The sequence below is a fragment of the Microcebus murinus genome, chromosome 17 (genome assembly GCF_040939455.1).
Source record: "Microcebus murinus isolate Inina chromosome 17, M.murinus_Inina_mat1.0, whole genome shotgun sequence".
Taxonomy (NCBI): domain Eukaryota; kingdom Metazoa; phylum Chordata; class Mammalia; order Primates; family Cheirogaleidae; genus Microcebus; species Microcebus murinus.
The window spans coordinates 55111719-55136411 of record NC_134120.1 but is presented as its reverse complement, the minus strand read 5'-3'; the positions used below and the strand labels follow the sequence as shown (position 1 = coordinate 55136411).

The 24693-nt window shown below is 35.0% G+C and overlaps 1 protein-coding gene and 1 non-coding gene across 5 annotated transcripts in view; both read left to right on the top strand.

Moving 5' to 3' along the window:
• PPP4R1 (protein phosphatase 4 regulatory subunit 1) overlaps positions 1-24693 on the top strand; it is an 81968-nt gene that overhangs the window by 51223 nt on the left and 6052 nt on the right. For all 4 annotated transcript variants that reach the window (XM_012746131.3, XM_075993685.1, XM_012746128.3 and 1 more), the window contains 6 exons: positions 3886-4397; positions 17136-17308; positions 18608-18703; positions 20117-20302; positions 20905-21066; positions 23990-24090. In XM_012746131.3, the coding sequence (XP_012601585.1) occupies positions 3886-4397; positions 17136-17308; positions 18608-18703; positions 20117-20302; positions 20905-21066; positions 23990-24090 (1230 nt within the window). The remainder of the gene's footprint in view (positions 1-3885; positions 4398-17135; positions 17309-18607; positions 18704-20116; positions 20303-20904; positions 21067-23989; positions 24091-24693) is intronic.
• Positions 1909-2024, top strand: LOC142861742 (U5 spliceosomal RNA). Its single transcript, XR_012912897.1, has one exon. It is a non-coding gene; the product is annotated as a U5 spliceosomal RNA (small nuclear RNA).

Sequence of the window (24693 nt, the reverse complement as noted above, 5' to 3'; positions counted from 1 at the left end):
TTGGAAGTATTTCACTAATGTTAAAACTTCATTTAGTTAATTCATAGGACTTAGAAGATGTATCCTAGAGAGTTTTCTTTGCTTTCATTTCAGGATACAGTGCTTTTTAAACCAGATGTTCATTCTGTAAGTCATTTTCTCCATGAAATACCTAATTTTCTAGACCCATTATCTGTATTCAGAGACTCTGAGGATATTAATTGTAAATTTAGGCAGGAAAAGAAACTTAAGGTTCACTTTAATTAGGTTCTCTTTTGTGTATTCTAAGTGGAAATTTCTTAAATTTTTCAAGACAGTAGATGAAACCTTACAGGTTTTACCCATTTGCTCCTCCTTCCTTGCTGAACAATATCTTATTATTAACATTTTTAAAATTTAGTTTGAATGATTTCAGAAAAATTATAAAAATACCACAAAGAATTCCATATGTCCTTCATATATCCTTCATCTAGATTCTCCAGATACTAACCTTTGACTATATTTGTTTTATTTTATTCTTTTTATTTTTTGAACTCTGAAAATGTTTTAGGCATGATTTTTTTTAACCTTTCTTATTACTTCACTGTGTATTTCTTTATTTTTGTTTTTATTTTATTTAACTTTTTAATTTATTTTTGAGACAGAGTCTCAACTCTGTTATCCCGGCTAGAGTGCCGTGGCATTAGTCTAGCTCACAGCAACCTCCAATTCCTAGGCTCAAGTGATCCTCTTGCCTCAGCCTCCTGAGTAGCTGGGACTGCAGACATGCGCCACCATGCCCGGCTAATTTTTTCTAAATATTTTTAGTTGTCCAATTAATTTCTTTTTATTTTTAGTAGAGACAGGGTCTCGCTCTTGCTCAGTCTGGTCCTGAACTCCTGAGCTCAAACGATTCACCCGCCTCGGCCTCCCAGAGTGCCAAGATTACAGGCGTGAGCCACTGTGCCCAGCCACTGTGTATTTCTTTAAAACACAGGTGTTAATACATAACTGTAGTCCAATTACCAAAATTAGGAAATTAACATTGATACAATACTGTAATCTAATCTGTAGATGTTATTCACATTTTACCAATTAGCCTACTAATTTTCTTTATAACAAAAGGAAATAAAATGATATACTTTTTAATAAGAACAAAATGGGCAATACATAATTCCTATACATATAGAAGGTACATTTATTTTGTATAACAGCACTAGCTTCAAGAGCTTCTTTGGAGGGAAAATGATCTTATATAGGTTATCTTTATCAACCCCTCATTTTTATGAATAAGGAATAAATGAGAAATCTTAGAAGTCCCTGAGAGGCTCAGAGTTTTATATAAATGCCAGTTCTGGGTGAAGAACTTATAGTCCAGTGTTTTCACAGTTGTAAAACAATTGTGTTGTATGTACGTACCATGTATTTTGTAGTTACAAGAATGAAAGAGAAATATCAAAACTTAAAATGCTATCACTGTGTGCTATGTTTTCAGATGAGTTATTTTTGGTTACCTGTATTTCTTAAAAAATAATGTTTGCGAAAATATGGTTTTAAAAATGAACATTACAATGAACATTACTATGTATATGGCTATTTCACTGGGAACTTACATAGGTGTTAACATCACCCTCCTTTTGCACAGTCCTTATAAGCCTCCCGTTAAATATCTTTTATTGTGTATATTTAAAGGCACATAACGTTTTAAGGACACACCCTTCATTTTTTCCCTGTATTCACCTTACAAATTTACGTACATATTCATACATCCTTATTTCCCTTTCATGTTCCTTACACAGGTGTCTCCTTACCTGTGTAATCTGTCCCCTTGTGTTCTTGAAGCCAGTATTCTTTCTTCTCTGAAAAACATTGCTTTATCAGTTACTCTGTCTCTCCACTTCCTTCATCTCTTCTAACCTCTTTTCCTCTGGCTAAATCTATGCATGTTTTATACTCTGGTTTCTCTTCAGATGGTATAAATCTTTCACCTTTTACTAAGGATTTCTATGGAGAGGAACAATTCTGAGTCTTACCCCAATTTTTTGAGGCCTCACATCTATCTGCAGGGAAAAAAAAAAAGAAAAAAATATGTTCATTTTTACCACCTTTCATACAAGAGAAATGCCTTCATTCTTTGTTGTTTATGTGATTGTCAGTTTTTCTTTATTAATATTTCTTGCCTAGCACACATTTCAGCTCTACAAATCTTTCTGAGCTGACGACATCTCAGTCTGTCTCAGTTTCTACCTCTCCCTGGTGTTTGACCAAGTCGTCATAGACGTCACCCTATAGAATCCAACATAGATACCCTAACTTACCCTTATCTGAACCTGAACCCATTAGTTCTCATTAAACTCTTCTTGCATTTTTCACTCTTAGTTGGTGCTGCCAGCATCAACTGCCAGCATTCAATTGCCCTAGCCAGAAATCTGTAAATCTTTCCAGATTCCTCCCTTTGTTTCTCACCTCCAGCATGCAATGAGTGAAAATGTCCTATTGATTTTGTCCCCATTTCAGTGCATTTACTTCTTATGTAGCCCCAAAGACACTACCTTCATCATAACATCATCTCTCACCTTCACATCTGTAATTCCTGCTTTCTCTCTTACCTCCAACTCATTTTCTACAACTCATTTTCTACACTGCTTCCATAATGGTCGTTAAAAAACAGCAGATCTAATAATACCGTTTCCTTAATTCCTATATGATTTCTTGTACCCTGGGGTAAATTCCAGAGGTATATAGGTGTGGATTACCATGTTTCCTGGGACATCTTTCATCCTTGTCATCATCATTCCCTTCTTTTAGCTACAGTAAACTCACTGATGCTTTCTGAAGGCATCATACCTTTCTGGCACTCTTGCCTTGGTGTGTGCTATTTCTCCTTTGGTTGCTTTTTCTTCACCTTTGCCTCATAAATATTTATTGGTTCTAAATATAACCTGCCATTTCCTCTAAAGCCTTTTAATCTCCACACTCATCTCTACCTCCCATGTTCCATGTGCATACATGTGTACTTACCACTCTGTCTGGCAGTGATTTGCTTATGTATTTGTTTTTCCTGTTTGCTTCTAATTATAATCTCGAGCAGGATCCACATCTCATTCACATTTGAACCCTCAATACTGATTCATTTCTTGGCTCTTAGTAGGTGCTCAATAAATGTTTGTTAAATTTAATTGAGTCAGGTAAAATATAGGAGATAGACAATAAAATGTTATTATAGTGCTTTAGTTTAGATAATGCCATAATCAGTGGACTTGAATTAGGAACTTGTACCCTCTGTCTTTACCACTTAAGCCATGACTTCATTTTGGGAAAACCTTTGGGAGTAGAGATGATTATTGTGAAAGAAATAAAGATAAACTTTTATTTACACTTAAACATATTTTAATATGTTTTGTGAGCTAGTGAATAAGTTTTCTTCTGTTGTGTAAAGTTTTTCTTTTTGTCTTTTTTTTTTAATGTAAGCAAATAGCTTTAATTCTCAGCTTTTCAGTATGTCTTTAGAGCAGAGTGGCAGTACAACTCATCCTAAAAATCAAATAATTTAAAAATTGTATATACCTTAAAATGCATTGTAGGAATTTCTTTTCCTACTATTTTTCTTTAGTTATTATTGAAATTAGCACAGTGTTTTAGAATCCCAGGATTCTTAAATGTTATGTTCTCCAACTAATATATATTGCTTGAATATCTAGACATATGCTTAACTGGTATTTACATCTCTGAACACAGAACAACTGATGGAAAAAGAAGCATTATAAATACTATACATATTGTACTGCTCAGTTTGTATGGATAATCTGTAATTTTTAATGTTTAACTCGTTTAAATGCTGTATGTAATATCTCTTCATTGATTTTTTTTTCAGTAATTATTTTTATACTTTCATGTTTTCCCCCTCCCCAAATGAAACAATAAAAGGATCAGAGATCAAGAAGTCCCAGAGGATGTACAAATCAGGCCAGAGGATGTTCCTTCGGATCTCAGTGTTAGTAATTCCAGTGTCAAACTGGAAAACACAGTGGAAGATAATGCTGCTGAAACATCTAGGGAATCACCAGGTGTGGACAGCTCTTTACTTTGTACTTTGTCCTCAGAATCTCATCAGGAAGCAACTAGTAATGAGAATGATAAAAAACCTGGAAACTACAAATCTACATTACACCCAGAAGTTGGCACCAGTTCACAAGATTCAGCTCTCTTAGATCAGGAATTGTACAACTCCTTCCATTTCTGGAGGACTCCTCTTCCTGAAATAGATCTAGATATAGAGCTTGAACAGGACTCTGGGAAAACACTCAGTCCAGAGAGGCCAGAGAAAACATCTGAAGTCCCCATGTCAGCTTCTCCAAACATCACCATGGCTACCAGAAAGGAACTTGAAGAAATGATAGAAAATCTAGAGCCCCACATTGATGATCCAGATGTTAAAGGTATGGAAAAATTAATCAAATTCTTTATTCTAAAATTGATAAAAATGTTATTTTCTGGCTTTGAAAATTTTTTGTTTCGTAAAAATTGCTTTCTTTTAAAAATTTATTATGAACATCATGATGCATTCTTAAATCCTCTTAATAAATATGATTAATCTGATTTTTAGGGAATTTCATTTAAGATAGGCTTATCATTGTATTCCTTCCTGTAGAATACACAGATTTGTTAATTTACGAATCACTCTTAGAAATTTTTGGTTATTCAAACAATGTTTTATAATTTTGAATCTTGAGCTCTGCCTTAACTATTTTGCTCATTGTCTCATTAGTTTTTTTTTTATAAAATAGCAGTGGATACAATGTTGTTTTTTTAAGTAAAGACTATAGTCTCTTAATAGTGAACAAAGATCTCTATTTTTCTGTGTAATGTGATATTTTAAGAGCTATAGACCTGCAAAAAAAAAAAAAGAGCTATATACTTTTACAAGAGTTTAAGTTTGTTTTTCAGTTTTGACTTTTTTCCATTGGTGACACTTATTTCACCTAGATTCCTTCATTATTAACAATAGTCCTAATGGCTTTCTATCTTAAAATGAAATGTTACCTATTATTAAATGGAGTCTGTGTTCTATGTAAATCAGTTGTTCTGTCTGCTGGAGGTCTCACAGTGCTAGGAAGGCTCATTTTTAGAGCTGTCTGTCTGGTCTTACGCGCTAGGAAGGCTCATACTTAGAGTTGTCTATTTGGCGGTGTTATATCTTAGGGGAGGGACATGACTCTACTTGATTTAATAGCCAATTGTTAAAGGGGACCAGATAGGCCTCGGGCCTACTCTGAAAAAACGTCTTGAACCAGATTTGTTTTGCGAGCTATTATGATCTGGGCCTTTGATTGTTTTTTTTCCTTTTCCTGTATCTGGTATAGCATTTACAGGAAACATAATAAGAGTCATAGGTAGAATCAGAAGGTAGCAAGCAGCTTAACCAGCCAAAAAAATCTTTTGCATGCATTATTATATTCTTTAATCAGACTTACAGTATGTTTACCTTCTTTATTAATAGTCAATTGAACTTTATGGTAAATTTTATTTGAGGATTGTAAAACTGATACCAATTCAGAATCTAATTAATTTTTCCTCTGGCCAATTAGTCTCTATAGGTATAACATTCTGAGGAGGGTATAAATTGAATGAGAAACATTTGATCTTTAATATTTTAAAGGCAAAGCTATAAAACTAATTTACTTATAATTTATAGCAAAATATAAGCATTATTAACATTTAAGCTAAGGAAATTTAGTAATTTATAGTAAGGTGGCTGATAAATTACTCATATTTCCTTTTGGATAAATCCATAACTGATAAAAATTATACTTAGTAAGTTTTAAGTCTATAGGAAGCAGGAAAAAACTTATGATTGGGATGGATATCTGCAGCATGTGGCCTGAAAAGACAAAGTATTTTATTTAGTATTTTTTTAGGCTTTTGTGTGTCCCTCTTTCATCTGGAGGGTCTAAACTAATTCTATTCCTCAGAAATGGCCCTTATAATTTGGCATGCCCCCCTCTTCCGCGATATTCTCTGGGCTTAGAGGGAGGACATTTGAACAGGGCTTTGGCAACTTTTATGGTTTTAAAGGTCCTAGAGATCAGGTGAACTTGCTAATTACTTAAAATTTGTCAGGACTCTGGAAAACAAAACAAAAGAATTAGTAGTTCTGTCTCATGGGGTTTGGTCATATCAGATTTTTAATTAAAGTTAAAGTCTTGGAACTTTGTTTTGTTTTAGTCCAGTGGTATATATAATTTCCAAAGTTATTAGAAGCCAGTATTTAAGTGGATTTGTCAGTCCTTCTATGGCCTTTACTTGAAGAAGCCAATTTTAGACTTAGCCAGAAAGAACCACTTTCTGATATGAATTAAAGTAAAATAATAACTTCAAAGATAATAAAACTTTACCAGCCATGGTTACAGACAGTTGACAAACCAAATTGGTTATTTTGTGACATATAGCAATTTACACAATAACCATAATTATTACTAATAACACATACCAAGACATGTCAATATTTTATAATACTAGTATATTAATAACATACTTTATAAGTACAGCCCATTTTATATTTGACAATGTTCCCTGGATAGTTTTGACACATTAAATAAATCTAAAGTCTGTCTTAGACTTTTAGTGATCTTAATGTATAAAAAGCTAGTTTAAGGTCAAAAGGCTGGATTTAGAATTAAGTTTTAGAAAGTTTGTCAAATATTAAAGGCTTAAAGCATTTGTTCATATATAATCACAAACCACCATAAAATAATTTAACAAAGAGAGAGATAGACATCAAATAAATCTAAAGGTGATAAAGTTATATGGATATATATCTTAACCCTTTTTTAGTTTTTTTTTTTTTTTTTTTTTTAGTTAAAACCTAATAAAGAGGCCGGGCGTGGTGGCTCACGCCTGTAATCCTAGCACTCTGGGAGGCCGAGGCAGGCGGATTGCTCAAGGTCAGGAGTTCAAAACCAGCCTGAGCGAGACCCTGTCTCTACCATAAAAAATAGAAAAAAATTAATTGGCCAACTAATATATATAATATAAAAATCAGCCGGGCATGGTGGCTCGTGCCTGTAGTCCCAGCTACTCGGGAGGCTGAGGCAGGAGGATCGTTTGAGCCCAGGAGTTTGAGGTTGCTGTGAGCTAGGCTGACACCACGGCACTCATTCTAGCCTAGGCAAGAAAGCGAGAGTCTGTCTCAAAAAAAAAAAAACCTAATAAAGAGAGCACAGGGATTATCTGACATAGCATAAAATGTTTTGGTTTTTTTTTTTAGGCCAATTACCAAAATTAAACAAAACCCTTTTGTGTACTACATTACTTCTTATATTAAAAGGAAAAAAACATGTTATAGAATCAAAAATTGAGTACACATCATGTCATTTCATTAAGAGTAAATATTGACAGAAATTTTTGTTTTAGCTAAAATTCTTTTTAATATTTTGTTTTATAAACTTTATCCTCACCTGCACGTACCTTACACCATCTACAAAAGATACCTTAAAACTTTCGAATTTGCCCTAACATTCTCTTTTCTTAAATAACCAGTCATTTTAGGACAAAAATTTTATGCAAGATCCTTTTTTTAAATTATTCTTTTTGTTTAACCTTTCTTACCAAAAATATATTTTTATATTGATTGCCCCTTTACATCTTTTTCTTACACAAGTGGAGTTTTGTTTTTTAATTTTTTTAACTTATTTTGATTTGATCCTTAAATAACCTTTGAATTAGACAAAGTTATATTATTTTAATAAGAACACATTTTATTTTATAATTTTTTTTATTGAAAAATCTTATTTTTCTTTTTTTGGTACACTATATAGAATTACACAGTAACTTTAAATTTTAGTGAAAGCTTAAAAAGTAGAAAGTCATGAATTGTTTATAAGACACTTGTCATGAAACAAGATTGTAGGTTACTATGAAATTATAGCCAAATTAATAATTTAAATATATATTTTTTAATGCCAAAATCCTGGGGTTTTTTTTTTTTTTTGAGAAAGGAGACTCAGTGTCTCAAACAAGACCTAATAGACAGATTGCAGTACAAGTTAATAAGGAAGCTGAATCTGTGCTTTTCTTTCCCTTCCTTTTTGCAGTTTATTAAAAGGTGAATAAAGAAATCTTTTACTATTAATATTATATGACAATCTAGTTTAAAAGAGAAAACCAAATTTCATTGTATTAGTGTATTAATGATCAAAGTTAATTTTAATAAAATCTTATAAACAAATTCTTCAAATTTTAAACAATTTGACTATAAGTTAAGACTTTTATAAACCTTTGATAACCTTTAACTTTTATATCTACTTAACTTTTAATGATCATTTACATATTGAATAAGTAGTTTCAAAAACCAATAAATTAAACAAAATAATGGACTTAAACAGAACTCTAGAACAGATGGGCCTGACTGACATTTACAGGACATTCCACCCCAAAACCACTAAATATACGTTCTTCTCATCAGCTCATGGGGCGTTCTCTAAGATTGACCATATCTTAGGACACAAAGCATGTCTCAAACAATTAAAAAAAAAATAGAACATATATCATGTCTCTTTTTAGATCACAATGGAATAAATGTAGAAATCAACCCTAACAGGAGCTTTTATTTTTACACAAAGTCATGGAAACTAAACAACCTTCTACTAAATGATTATTTTATAAATGAGGAAATTAAGATGGAAATCAAAAGATTTTTTTTTGAACTAAATGACAACATAAGTTATTAAACACAAGTTAACAAAACCTGTGGGACACAGCTAAAGCAGTCTTTAGAGGAAAGTTTGTTTTTATAAATGCCTATAAACAAAATTATTTTTTAACAAAACTAATACTTACGCTGTATAACATTTTATTAAAAGAATTTTTGTATAGAGTTGTTTTTCTTTTATTTAGAAGTTTTAATTATACGTACTAATTATAATGTCAACTCTTAGAAAAACTTAGGAAGTTAAGGCAACTTTGCACTGTTAGTCACCATTGTATTAGTATTTTTAAATATAAAGCTATGAAGGTATAAACTTAAACTTATATTTAAGAACTGATGTTTTAGTATTTTACCTTATAAATGACCTATTTTATTTTTTTTTTTAAGACAACATGTTGTGTCCCATAAATGACCTATTTATAAAGGACATATAATGACATTTTATGATTATCTTTTTTTTAACTTAATATAATGCCTTTAAGATTTTAAATTACATGAAAACTTTATTTGTATTTATTGCATTTACTTAATTTATCTATATTAGCAGTTTACTTAGATCTTAACTATTAAAAGTTTAAGTTACTTCATTAACCATTTTTATACTCTGTAAATTAGATATATATAACAGAACATGGATTAAAATATAAATTTAAATTTTATCAGAAACAATAAGCATTTTAATAAGACTTGTTATTTTAAACAAATGTAACATTGTTTCTAAATTTTGTAAACATAGTAGTCATTTTAGAATATTTTGTTTAAAGGTATTAGCTAATTAGATCTTTCTAAAACATCACATCCCCAAACAAAATCTCTTGGCATCATAGGGCTTAAAATGTCTCTGGCACCCAAAGTTTGGGAGCAAAGGCCACTGTTTTCCTAAAGGCTTGCTGAAAATTTACTGACATTAAAATTAATAGGATTAATAAGAGAAAGACTTAAAACTTATACATGGACGCTTTTAGAATGAACACAAAGATGCAGGGAAAATTGTCCATTTTTTATGTTTAAAGTATGGACAGCTGTGTAGAAAGATGATTGGACAAAAAGGATCTGAGCTAATTTTAACAGGCTTAGTGGCAGAGCCAGCAAGGCATTTTATATTTAGATTTTGTTTGGCCTCTTGAGTGTGCATTTTTTTTTTCTGGGTGTAGGACAAAGCTCTTTTTGGCATAGGGTTTTACAGAAAAACAAAGTAAAAACAAAGTAGGTCAGATAATTGCTTTATGGCCATTTTACATAGAATAATTTTAGGTTTTATGGCTAGCTTTAGGGAAGAATTGGAACAAGAGGTGGGCAAGGTCAGAAAATTTTGCTTCTGAAGCCTTTATTTTAAGCTAGTTTTTTTTTGAATTTCATCAACGTGAAATCTCTTGGCTGTAAACTGAGGAAAAAACTTATAGCACCATTTGTTAGCACCTCAAACAATGATACAAAGTGGTAACATGCTTTTAACATTAGGCTCAAGATTAAGCTGTTAAAAAAACAATCAAAATGGTTTTAAAACAATTTTTAGTGTATAAACTTGAGCACATTTATAGAGTAAGATTACTTTGAGATTCTCATGGATTTTAGCCATCATTTTTTATTTTAAAATAAATTGCTATATAAAAATAATTTAGAAATTTTTTTCTAGGCAAAAACTGTTACAGTAACATAATGTACTCATAACCAGCTAGATTGTAAAGAGTAGGACAAAAATGGACAAGACCAAGGTAAAACTAAAGCTTTCAATTTGAGTTCTTTATAACTTTCAGGATAACTTTGAATCTCTAACATTATTGTTAATATTAGATAGTGAGTTAAAAATACTTTGTGTACCTCTCTAAAGGCATTAAATCAGTGGAAGTAAACTATATCAGCAGTTAGGATTAAGAGACTAAAACAAAAATGTGTTTTTTTTTAATACACCTTTGATGATTAAATTGTTTTTTGTTCAACTTCGTGTATTATTTATTCTAATTTGCTGACACTTAGGCACATTTGCATTTTTACCTTAAAATTAAACACATAAGTATTTTTGTTGGTAACCTAGATTCAGTTATTATCATTTAACCAAATATTAAATTTACTTATCAAAAATCATACATTACTTTGTCTTTGGCTGAGTTAACATTTTTTTTTTTTTTTTGAGACAGAGTCTCACTTTTGTTGCCTAGGCTAGAGTGAGTGCCGTGGCGTCAGCCTAGCTCACAGCAACCTCAAACTCCTGGGCTCAAGCGATCCTTCTGTCTCAGCCTCCCAAGTAGCTGGGACTACAGGCATGAGCCACCATGCCCGGCTAATTTTTTCTATATATATTAGTTGGCCAATTAGTTTCTTTCTATTTATAGTAGAGACAGGGTCTCGCTCTTGCTCAGGCTGGTTTCGAACTCCCGACCTCGAGTGATCCGCCCGCCTCGGCCTCCCAGAGAGCTAGGATTACAGGCGTGAGCCACCGCGCCCGGCCTGAGTTTACATTTTTATTAAACCTTTACACCTCAAGAACTTAAAAATGTCTAGTAAAACTTAGGCAAAAACAAATGTATGCTGACAATTTGAAGGCATTTTTACTATTACTTTACTAATAATACGTTTTTATTTACTTATTTATTTTTTAATAATAACACAGCTTATTTACCAAAGATTACTAAATTTACGTGAAACATTTGGGTTTAATTTATGAGCGCTCCCTTAATTTTAAACCAGTCTGACACTATATAAGCACAAACATGTAATACATGGACAGACTCTGTAAAACATAGCCAAACATATACACTCTCACACATACACACAAAGTTCTAATAAATTTTACTCTAGAACTTTATGACATGGTAACACAAACTCACCAGTCTGTAAAGGAAAGCTGGATCTAAATTTCTTCTGATGAGACTGGAACTTGTTTATATGGCAAACTTTAGTTGACCTGATAGGTACTTAATTAGGCCTGTGGATTGAAGTTTTGGGTAAAGCAGTTTCCATGGCAGTTTGATTTTTTTTTTTTCAGCTCAAAATGAGTTTTTAATGTTAGCATTTTAGCTAGAACTGGCTGCAGGGTCTCTAGGTAGCCTTTTAATTGTAAATACCACAAACAATGAGTTATCTTAACATCAATAGAAAAAGTTAGCAGATTTTAGAGTAGCCAGAAAGGAAGAGAGAGAGATAGCTTTAGACATTTTAATAGTGGGGGGGGGGCGTTTGACCATTTCAGCTCTTAATTTTTTTTGATGTAATTTTGCCCTTTCTTAAAAACTTGTGCACAAGAATTAGCTATAAGCAGCTAGAGCCCTAGAAAACCTGGCATGCCTTTGAATCTTTTCATTTACAAAAATACTTGCAAGTAGAGATGCCACAAACCAACTGGAGTGCCCCAACAGGAGTCATTTTCCTTGCCCTTCTTCGTTCTTAAAGAATTTGTTTTTTTATCATTTTTTGTTGTTTTTAAGGAACTGAACTGTGGTCTAGGGTTTGGTGTTGTGGATTAGAGTGTGCTGCTTGTGGGTAGGGCTTCTCAATGTTTCACCATTGAGTTGGTCCCACCCTCTTACGTGTCTCAGTTTCTCTATTTGGGGGTCTTGTACCTCCGAGTGGGCTCAAAATGCTGGGTGATCAGCTCTTATATGTGTTTCTTGAACGAGCATTCTTTTAATTAATTTGTTGGGGAGGTTCCCTGTGGGGCTACTCTTGCCTCGGGGAATCACCCCAGGCAACTCTCATTTAGGGCCCTGGTTGCCCAGGCCTTAGGTCTGGGAGGAGTAAGCTGCCCCTTATCTTCAGAGCTGAGAAACTCAGTCTGTCATCTATTTACAAATAGGACAGTTGGGTTCTTTGCTAAATGCGCAGACAAGCCAATTGAAACTAGTTTTGAGAGGAAAAAAGGCAACGGAGAAAGCCCTTTAGAGTGCACCTCTAAACCTAAATTAGGATCCCAAACAACAATTTCTAGGAAAAGAGCCAGCTCAGAATAAACCAAGACCATCAACCAAAAAACGGGAGGTCCGGATCTCAGGAGGACTTACCAGTCCCGCTAAAGGAGAATCTCGGAGTCAGAGTCCTAAAAGGGCCATGCTGGTACCTGGCGTCAAGTCCGTGCTGCTCCTTAGGCGGTCTTGCGTCTTCTCTGAGATCCTGTCAACTACGCCAAAATTGTCAACGGAATAAAAACCAAACTCTGTAAAATAATTTTAAAGAGATTTATTCTGAGCCAAATTTGAGGACCATGACCCGGAGCCACTGCCAAGAGGCCTTGGGCAAGTGGACTCACTGTGGCTGGGTTACAGTTTAGTTTTATGCATTTTCAGAGAGACAGGGGTTACAGGCAAAGTCACAAATCAATACATGAGAGGCATACATTGGTTTGGCCCAAAAAGGTGGGACATCTCAAAGCGGAGGGGGTGGGGGGTTTACAGGTTATAGGTGGGTTTAAAGATTCTTTGGCTGGCAATTGGCTGAGAGAGTTAGACTTTATCTAGAAGACCAGAAAGGATGTGCTTACTTTAAGAAAAGGGTATGAGCACTCTGGGAGGTCCAGACAGGAGGACATTTTAAATTTACAATAGGCGCCTGCTAAGATACTTGAGTTAAAATATTTTAAATTTATGATAGGCATCTGCTAGGATGCTTGAGTTAAGACAGGGGCTTTCTATCTTTTAGGTGATGTTAATGCCATACCAGAATCAGGTTGGGAAGTAAACCACCGCTTTATTTGGTTAACAAAAGCCGCTTAGTAGGAATTTACCATTTGTCAGCCTAACCCAGCTGGCCTCCTTAGGAAAGAGTTTTTAGCAAAAGAAAAAGATCAGAGTTCAGTCCTCACTTTATATCTAGAAACACAATGTAGTTTACCTTAATTAAAAAATACTTTATTGCTAAAAACTGCTAAGGATCATTAGCCTTCAGCAAGTTGTCATGTTTTTGCTGGTGGAGGGTCTTTCCTCAATGTTGATGGCTGCTGACTGATGAAGGTGGTAGTTGCTGAAGGTTGAGTGGATGTGGCAGTTTCTGAAAATAAGACAACAGTGAAGTTTGCCAATTTGATTGACTCTTCCTTTCACAAAAGAGTTGTTTGTAGCATGCAATGGTATTTGATAGCATTTTACCCACAGTAGAACTTCTTTCAAAATTAGAGTCAATCTTCTCCAACCTTTCCACTACTTTATCAACTAAGTTGATATCATATTCTAAATCTTTGTTGTAATTTCAACAATGTTTGCAGCATCTTTACTAGGAGTAGATTTCATCTTAAGAAACTGGCTGGGCATGGTGGCTCACACCTGTAATCACCGCATTTTGATGGGGGGATCCCTTGAGGCCAGGAGTTCAAGACTAGCCTGGGCGACTTAACAAAAACAAAAAAATTTTAAAAATTAACTGGGCCTTGTGGTTTGTGCCTGTATTCCTAGCTACTTGGGAGGCTGAGGGGAGGAGGATCACTTGAGCCCAAGAGTTACAGTGAGCCACTGCACTCCAGCCTGGGTGACAGATGAAGACCTTGTCTCTTTTAAAAAAAAAAAAAAAAAAAGAGGGAAAAAAAGATACCACTTTGTTGTTCATCCATTCACATTTGATCATGGGATTGCAGCAGTTCAGTCACATCTTCAGGCTCCACTTTTAATTCTAGTTCTCTTGCTGTTTCTACCACATCTGCAGTTACTTTCTCCACTGAAGTCATGAACCCCTCAAAGTCATCCATGAGAACAGGAATCAACTTCTTCCAAACTCCTGTTAATTCTGATATTTTGATCTCCGCCCATGAATCACAAATGTTTTTAGTGGCATCTAGAATGGTGACCCCTTTCCAGAGGCTTTCAGTTTACTTTGCCGAGATCCATCAGAGAAATAACTCTCTATGGCAGGTATAGCCTTACGAAATGTATTTCTGAAATAATAAGACTTGAGAGATGAAATGACTCCTTGATCCATGGACTGCAGAATGTATGTTGTGTTATCAATCATGAAACAACATTCATCTTGTACATCCCATCAGAGCACTTGGGTGACCAGGTACACTGTCAGTGAACAGTAATATTTTGAAAGGAATCCTTCTTTCTGAACAGTCTGTCTCAACAGTGGGCTTGAAATATTTGGGTAAACCGTGCTGTAAATAGATGTGTTGTCGCCTAGGCTTGTTACTCCATTTCTAGAACACAGAGAGTAGATTTAGCATCATTCTTAAGGGTGCCTTAGGATTTTCAGAATGGCAGATAAACATTGGCTTTAATTTAATGTCACGAGTGGCATTAGCCCCTAACAAAGGAAAAGCTTGTCCTTTGAAGCCAGGTTTTGACTTCACCTCTCAAGCTAGGAAAGTCACAGATAGCATCTTCTTCCAATATAAGGTTATTTTGTCTGAACTGATAATTTTTTGTTTAGTGTAGCCACTTTCATCAGTGATCCTAGCTAGATCTTCTGGATAACTTACTGCATCTTCTATGTTATGGAGATGGCTTTTTTCCTTAAACCTCGTGAACCAAACTCTGGTAGCTTCAAAGTTTTTCTACAGTGCTTCCCTACCTCTCTCAGCCTTTATGAAATGAAAGATAGTTAAGGCCTTGCTCTGGATTACGATTTGGGTGAAGGGAATGTTGGGTGAAGGGAATGTTGGGTGAAGGGAATGGGTTTGATCTATCCGGATCACTCATACTTTCTCCATGTCAGCAGTAAGGCTGTTTCCCTTATTATTCTTGTCTTCACTGGAGTAGCACTTTTAATTTCCTTCAAGAACTTTTCCTTTATATTCACAACTTGGCTAGAGACACTAGGGGTCTGGCTTTCAGCTTGTGTAGAGACTTTGGACAGGCCTTCCTCCCTAAATCATTTTGAGCTTTTGATTTAAAGTGAGAGATGTGTGAGTCTTCCTTTGACTTGAACACTTAGAGGCCATTGTAAGGTTGTCACCTTACAATGGTAGGTTCAGTATTGTTGAAGTTCAAGGAGAGGGGAAGAGACAGGGAATTGCTGGTCCGCAGAGCAGTCAGAACACACATAACAGTTATCAATTAAGTTAGCTGTTTTATATGGGTGGGATTATGACGCCTCAGAACAATTAGAATAGTAACAAAGATCACTGATCACAGATGACTATAACAGATATAATAATAATGAAAAGTTTGAAATATTGCAAGAATTACTGAAATGTGACACAGAGGCATAAAATGAGCACATGCTATAGGAAAAATGCTGCCAGTAGACTTACTTAAGGCAGGGTTGCCACACACCTTTAATCTTTGAAAAGTAGATCTAGCTACTTTGGAGGCTGAGGCAGAAGGATCGCCTGAGGCCAGGAGTTCGAGGCTGTAGTTTGCTTTGATTACACCTGGGAATAAATAGCCACTGCACTCTAGCCTGGGTAAAATAGGAAGACCTTGTCTCTCTTTTTTTTAAAAAAAAATAGCAAAACTGCAGTATCTGTCAAGTGCAATAAAACAAGGTATACCTACACTTCCTAGAGAACAGAAATGCAAACACATTAGGGATCACATAACACATGATAAATTGTATGTGGGACAGACATTTTAGCCTTTATTGTACTACTTTAAATACTGTTTTGGTGAGTAAACATTCTCAATTTACTTAATTTAGCAAGTAATGAATAGAACCCTATACTGTATATTTCTTACATGTCTATTGCCAGGCACTTAATGTACTTAGACAAGAAATTTTTTAAATGCTACAGCATAGTAATAGGTTATCTTAATAAAATACTTACTGATTGTTTTGTACAAGTAAATATGAATTTAAAATTTTTATATTTTGAATATCTAGGTGGATTGTTACTTGGAGTAAATGCTAAGTAATATTTTTTGCTAAATTTCTCATTTATTTGGGGAGCATGAAGAATGCTTTATCTTAATTTTGAATCACCTTTGTAAGGAAGGTACAGTGCAAAACCTAGGCAATGCTCATTGCCAGATTTAAGAACCACTGCTTTAGTAAGTTGTCATTTTGGTTTGCTGCAAGGAGGACAGTGCTCATTTGGGACCCCTATGTTTGGGACAAGGTACTACTTTCATTTAAAAAAAATTATGGAAAAATAAACTGGAATAAGTTATGAGATGTTTAAATGTAACTGCAACAAAAATCTTTGTAATTACCATTGTTTTATGTTGGCAGGGTTTGTGTGACTGCTCTTCTGCTAAAATAGCTTAGTAAGTAAGCCTTGTCAGTTTGATTCATACACTACCAAAATATAGTTAACTTACACTGAAATTGACTCCTTTTAATAAACTGGAGGTAGCTCCAGCAACTAGATAGCATTCTCTTTTCATACTAACGCAGAATAATGTATAGTAGCAGTTAAACATTTTTAATCTCATGAAAGCATATTAGTTTTCTTCTTTTTCTCATGAAGGACTAATGATTTACCACAGTAGAATTTTTTTTCAGCTTTTTGATGGCAGTGTCAAAAAAGTATACATTTCATTTATAATGTACAATGCAAGTGGAGAATATTACAGTTGTGTTTCTCACTGTTGCCTTATTTTGCCCACAGCACAAGTGGACGTGCTGTCTGCTGCGCTGCGTGCTTCTAGCCTGGATGCTCAGGAAGAGACCAGCAGTGCAGAAAAGAAAAGTGATTTGCAAGATGAACCGGGTATAAATGAGCTACCAAATTGTAAAATAAATCAAGATGATTCTGTGCCTTTAATCAGCGATGCTGTTGAGGTAACAAACTCAGTAAAGTGTTTACCGAGTGAGAGCAGTTTGAATTAGAAGTCTTTTATTGGGAAATAGTTGTAGCTAATCACTTTCAGTTAGTATATTCTGTTTGTTGCTGGTTTTTTAGCTTTTCCTTTTGCATAAAGTAAAAGTAATTGTTTTTTACCATATCCTGTCCTTGTGACATTAGTGTCATATGAAATGCCTGGAAAACTAAATCCCAGTCCTGTCTCTATGACTATTTTAGTAGACACAATGTTAATGTAGCTCACTGCAGTGAAATAGTCTTACTGGAAACAAAGCCCTTTGTCAAGAATAATTAACTCTTCCCTTTTCTTTTTGGAGAGGTGCTTTGTTTCTGATCGGAACATTTCACTGCAGCAAGCAACACAGTATTCTGAGCAGAAGATCGGGACTTGAGGCCATGTTGCGGAGGGCCAGTGGCATTATCTGGACTCTGGAGTGTGAGGGTGGGTACTGTTCTAGCACCATCTTCCCTGTGTACTTGTAGCTGTTCTGTATGATCCTCCCTAATTTCCTACTACGACCCCATAAAGCCAGCATCATTTGGCATTGGTATTTCTTACCCCTTATTTATATAAACTCAGAGAAGGAATATACCACTGATTGCCAGAATCAAATGGTCACAGACTGTAGTGGCTTAAATGACAAGCTCAGCAAAGAGCCTACACAAACATTGGGGCTGGCGAGAGGGTTCTTAGAGCTTTAGTGTATTTCTGTTTTGCTTTTTGTTAGGTGACATCTGGTATATAGTTAGAAATCTGTATAATACCAGTGCTTGGAATGAAACCTTGACCATTTTTTTGAGATTTGAATACTATATCTATATTTTAGATATAGATGTTTTTAGATGTTTTTGGTTATTGTTTTTGGCTGCTAAAAAATCTATATTTTGAAATTAGATATTAACAGCCAAGAATAGAAATAGAATAAAAACTACGTATGCATGGTCTCTAAAACAGTTGAGCAGAACTCGCTCAATAATATTTTATTAATATAAGTAAGCTAATTTGAGCTATTTGGATCATTTCAAAATTACGTTCAAATTTACTTTTTAATTACTCTTATTGTCCTGGAATTTGTTTTCATACATTTGGCAACTTATTCAGCACATTTGATTTAAGGCTGGGAAGGTTCTTAAAAGGTCTTTGTATATTTAGAAACTTTTAAAACATGAGGAATGTATATGTATATCTTTTGTCAATCTTGAAAGGTAAGTAACTTAGTAAGACAATTTAAGTGAAGAAATTTGGAATAGCTCTAAGTAGACATTTTTCCTAACAGAGTGTGGACTCCACTCTTCGCTGTATTCATGATGATTCAGACTTGAGCACCAGTAGTGGTCTCAGCCCTGATGAGGAAAGGAGAACTAAAGTCCAAGTGAGTAACAAAAAATGTTTTCTTTTTTGTGTGTTCTTAATTTCTCTTTCTAAGTCATATTTTCAGTAAGAAAATTAAAACAAGAGAACACACAAGCACAGATGTTCCCCTTCCCACCTGTGAGCCCCTTCTTTATTCAGAGTGACCACGGATCACAGTCCTGCCATGTCCCTTGGTACACTTTTGTGTGCACATAAACATGCACATATGCCCTTTTTTATCTTTCAGAGACACCTATAAGTATCCTATCCTATCTAGGTATTTCCTCATGCCTAAGTTGCCAAAAATTATAAAATACAGCTTGGGTAGGCGGTGGCTCACACCTGTGATCCCAGCACTTTGGGAGGCAGAGGCAGGAGGATTGCTTGAGGCCAGGAGTTTGAGACCAGCCTGAGCAACATGGCAAGACCCCATCTACAAACAAACACACACAAATACAAATATAGTTCAATTTCAGAGATTAAAATATGAAAAAATGGCTCAAAGCTATTTTAAAGCGCCATCAATAACAGGTGCAATGAAAATACACTTATGGAATCATTGGTATATGAGTCTGTGTCTTGTCTTGCTCTTCTTTCCTTTTCTAAAAATGTATCTTGGGGCTCTTTCCTCTGAGCACACCAGGACACCCTCGCAGCAGCACAGCACAGTGTCCTCACCACACCGTCTTCCATTGTAAGAGTCGTTCCAGAGATGCTTCCAGTTGTAGTTTTGCTTTAATGTCACAGCAGTGCTGTGTTCATCATGGTTTTCTACACATGTTGTTTACTTCTGGGACTATATTATTATTATAAGTAGATTTCCTAGATCCAATGGTATATGTTCTCTTTATTATTGTTTATTTATTAAAAATGTAGTTAGTATTCATGGTGATTTTTTTTTTCTTTTCCTTTTTTGAAGACAGGGTTTTGGCCCAATCATAGTTCACTATAATCTCCAACTCCTGGGCTCAAGCAATCCTCCTGCCTCAGCCTCCTGAGTAGCTAGGACTACAGCCATGCGCCACCACACCCAGCTAATTTTCTAGTTCTTTTGTAGAGACAGGGTCTTGCTATGTTGCTCAGGCTGGTTTCAAACTCCTGGGCTCAAGCAGTCTTTCTGTTGCAGCCTCTTAAGTAGCTGGGATTACAGACAAGCGCCACTACCCCTGGCTATTTCTGTTTTAAGATGTTATTCATTGTTGTTCTCCTAGAGTTGCTTTTACTTATAATATTTATATATATGTTTCCCTTAGCATGTTTTTCTTATCTCTTTCCAGTTATTAGATACCAGAAACTTTGACATTAGTTTTTTTCCTGCTATTTGAGAGGCTGTGTTAAAATCTACATATTTAAAAATAATTTTGCCTAATTTATGTTTAAAGTGCTCGAAGTGCATCTAAATGCTAAATTGCTCTCTCTCTTTCCTCTTCAGGATGTTGTACCTCAGGCTTTATTAGATCAGTATTTATCTATGACTGACCCCTCTCGCGCACAGACGGTTGACACTGAAATTGCTAAGCACTGTGCATACAGCCTCCCAGGTGTGGCCCTGACGCTTGGCAGACAGAATTGGCACTGCCTCAGAGAGACGTATGAGACTCTGGCGTCAGACATGCAGGTGGGTACAGCAGTTAAAGAATTAACAGAATGGGCATGTGGAAGGCATAGTGTTTTGCCTTTCAAAACCTACAGAATTCCTATTTGTATTCTGGCGTGTATTTAGTGTTGCAGGAAATTATGTATTGAGCAGCTGGAAAGTCACACCAGAGAATGTTCTTTTTACACTGTCAGAGGTCCACAGTTTGGCTTCTTCATTTTTACTTAAAGCAATAGAAATTGATACCACATTCAGCATGCCTAACTTACGAATATGTAAAGTAGGAATGATATTAGTTAGCCTTTGACATGTGGGATGTCTGTACATCGGGGTCTAATGTTCAGATAACTGCAAAAAACTATTTTACTAATGATTTACAAGCATTTTTTCCCTTCATATATGAAAAGGAGATAATACATACATACTATGCAGGGATTTAAAAATGTCACACCTTTTGATACATAATAGGCATTTAAAACTTAGTATCTATTATTACTGCTATTCTGATTTAATCTTTTGAGATGAATAACATTCAGATATAAATTAGCTTTCATATATTATCTATAAGTTAACGTACTGAGCACTTTGTGTTTAGCTTACTAATGCAGTTTTCATTTCTGCAGTGGAAAGTTCGAAGAACTTTAGCGTTCTCAATCCATGAGCTTGCAGTGATTCTTGGAGATCAGTTGACAGCTGCAGATCTGGTTCCAATTTTTAATGGATTTTTAAAAGACCTTGATGAAGTCAGGATAGGTGTTCTTAAACACTTGCATGATTTTCTGAAGGTAACTTTTTAATTCCTTGCATATAGACACTTTAAAATTCTACTGTAAATCTGAAGCTTTATTTTCTGCTACTACCAAGATAGGTTTCTGTATGTCCCTATGTAAGAAAATATAGCCATGAGTTGATGGTAAGATATGACTTAAAAAAGAATTAGTCTCATAATTATGCTAAGTTTTATTTTTAAAATGATGTTAGATCATAGTTACAAACATTTGTCCCGTTTTTATTTTCAAAGTTATTGACTAAAATATATATGTTAAAAAAATGTTATGAACTACAGTCCTCAGTATACGTGGGAGATTGGTTTCAGGACCCCCATGTATACCCGAATCTGTACATACTCAAGTCCGGCAGCTGGCCCTCCATGCGCACAGGTTTCACATTCCTTGATCTGCATTTGGTTGAAAAAAGTCTCTGTTTAAGTGGATCCACGAAGTTCAGGGTTAACTGTATATCAAGTTTGGAGGCTTTATGGTGTTTAAGGAATCTGAGGATTTACCTTTAGGCCTTGCTCCTTTGATATGGGATCTCTGGTGTCCAAAGCCCCAACTTTTGACAAATTATTTAATCCTGGAATTAAATAAATTAAAAACTGTTGTTTTTTAGACTTCAGCCTTGAAATTGACTCTGATAATTCTAAGGTTTGAGGTGCAGAAGTAATTGTAATCTAATTTTTAAAAAACATTGATACCTTGTTATATTTTATATAGATCATATTGAAATTTTTCTAATTATCCCAATAATGTCCTTTATATAGCTTTTCTCCTCTCAATTCATAATCTCATCAGTAAGTGTGTATTGAATTTAAGTGTTTCTTTAGTCCTCTTAAGTCTTGAACACTTACTCTGACTTTCTGTTTTTAATGTCATTAGCATTTTTTTTTTTTTTTTTGAGACAGTCTCACTCTGTTGCCCGGGGTAGAGTGCCTTGACATCAGCCTAGCTCCCAGCAACTTCACACTCCTGGGCTCAAGCGATGCTCCTGCCTCAGCCTCCCAAGTAGCTAGGATTATAGGCATATGCCACCGTGCCTAGATAATTTTTTGTATATATTGTTAGTTGTCCAGCTAATTTCCTTCTATTTTTAGTAGAGACGGGGCCTCGCTCTTGCTCAGGCTGGTCTGGAACTCCTGAGCTCAAAAGATCCTCCCGCCTCAGCTTCCCAGAGTGCTAGGATTACAGACATGAGCCACCGAGCCCACCCAGCCTTCATTGGTACTTTTGAAGAGTCTAAACCAGTCATTTTGCAGATTGCCTCTCAATTTGAATTTAAGTGTTTTTATAGTTTGATTCTGGGTAAAGGTTCAGGTTTTTTTTGCATACATATTACCTGTCTATACAGGTCATCATGTGCTTTTCCAAATGCATCATGTCAGGAGTAATTTGATGTTGGTTCTTCCTGTCATTAGTGATAAGTCTCATAACTTGGCTATGGCGGTGTCAGCTCAGTTTCTCCATTGTAAAGTGCCCTTTCACCTTTGCAATTACTAAGTAATGGTGAGGTGCCCTTTTGAACTCTGAATATCTTTTTCCTGAGTTTTTGATCCAGTGCTCTTGCATCCATGCACCCATACTTGCATGGTTCTTTCCCGAATCAGTTGTTACTATCTTGGTTGTGAAATTGATTTTCTATTTTCATAATTCCTTTCATTTTTATCAGTTAACATTCTAATGTAAAGAGAAGCTGTTCCTTCTCTCTCCCCTTTTTTGAAAGCATTTTTTAACATCAGTATGGACTCTAGTATTTTTTTAATTCAGTGTAATATAATGTAATCCACTTCTGTCCTTTGTTTTGAGCATCACAGTTGGCTAGTGGGAACCCCTTAAACTGCCTCTTGTGTCCTTTTCATTTGCCTGTCCCCTTGTTTTAAAGCACATCCTTGCTATCAGGCCTAGCTTCTCCTTGCCTCGCCCCAGCCTGGAGTTAGCTATTTCTCCAAGGAGCCTGGACCTTTTTAGTGGAGAATGGTCTTTAGAAACCAAGATCTGGGCACTAGATGTGGTCATTGCTCCCTGGGTATTATTTCTTTTAGGCCTTTTCAGGATACAGGAGCTAGGAGGTTTATTGGGTTTTTTATTGAATTAAATTCATATTTTCTGAAATGAGCTACTTCCGGTTCGATACCATTTCCTCTCCCTTCTTCACTTTATTTTTTAATTTTCTCTTATGGTAAAAACTCTATTCTTAACAACATTAATGCATTTAGTCATTTCGTCAATTCGACAGCATAATGTGAAATAATTTCAGAATCCCTCCACCAAATAACACCAACATCAAATCAACTAATGTTCAAGATTTCCTTCAGCACCTTCTGTCATTAAAACCTATCCTGTGAAGGTACAGGAGCAGGGCACTAAGTGCAGCATTGTGTGATTGTTACCTGTTCGATTTACAGTTAGACTCAACTTGCTTCCATTTGTATAAAATTTCAGGGTTTTCCCTCTTGTTGACTATAAACCTACTTTTAAATATAGAGCAGCTATTAGGATACATTTCTTTTCATTTTTTTTCACTCAACAAATACTGAGTACCTGGTGTGTGCCATCATAGTGCTGTACAACTGGGCTCACGTATGTGCCTAAGAGCATAATCACTGTTTACAGAGAGTTCATGATAACATGGGTGTCGTGTGAACAGAGAAGAGTACCACGGTAATAAAGCCATGCCCAGGTTCCTGTGTGCTTCAGTGCAGGCCACTAACATGCTCAGGAAACAAAGATTCCAAAAGAACATGACTCCTGAAGGCAGATGGAATTATTCAGGGAAAACACATTTAATACCAATTTTTAAAATAAATATAGGCACTACATTTCTTCTTCCAAAGAATTAACCATATCACTTATAGTCTATTTTCAAGCATTCTAGTAAAAGGAATAATGTCTATACCTTGTCCTGGTAAATATTGTTATTTTGTTTCTTCAGCTGCTTCATATTGACAAAAGAAGAGAATATCTTTATCAACTTCAGGAGTTTCTGGTGACAGATAATAGTAGAAATTGGCGCTTTCGAGCTGAACTGGCTGAGTAAGTTCTCACAATTCATTATATTATGGTTTCTGGATTATGGTTTGTAATTTATTAGATTATAATTATTAGATTATGTATTTACTTCATTTTTACCTTTTCTGAATTTCTTCATTTGTGTAGATCCAAGTTTCGTGTCTGGTACCCTATTCCTTTAACATTTCTTATAATACAGGTCTTGCTGGCAGTGAATTTTCTCAGCTTTTTTTCTTTCTTGAAAAAGTCTTTATTTCATCTTTATGTTTTTATTATTGTGGTAAAATACACATAACCAGATTTGCCATTGGTGACGTTTAGTACCTTCAGAGTGTCGTGCAACCATTAATCTACTTTCTGTCTATGGATTTGCCTATTATAGATACTTCCTGTAAGTGGAATCATACAATATGTGGCCTTTTGTGTTTGACTTCTCCATGTAGCCTAATGTTTTCAAGAGTTATCCATGTTATAGCATGCATTCAAACTTTCATTCCTTTTTATGGTTGAGTAATATTCCATTTTATGGATATATACCACATTTGTTTACTCCATTCTTGAGGTGTATTTGCTGGGCCATATGATCAAATTCTGTGTTTGTTGAGAAATTGACAGACTTTTTTATAG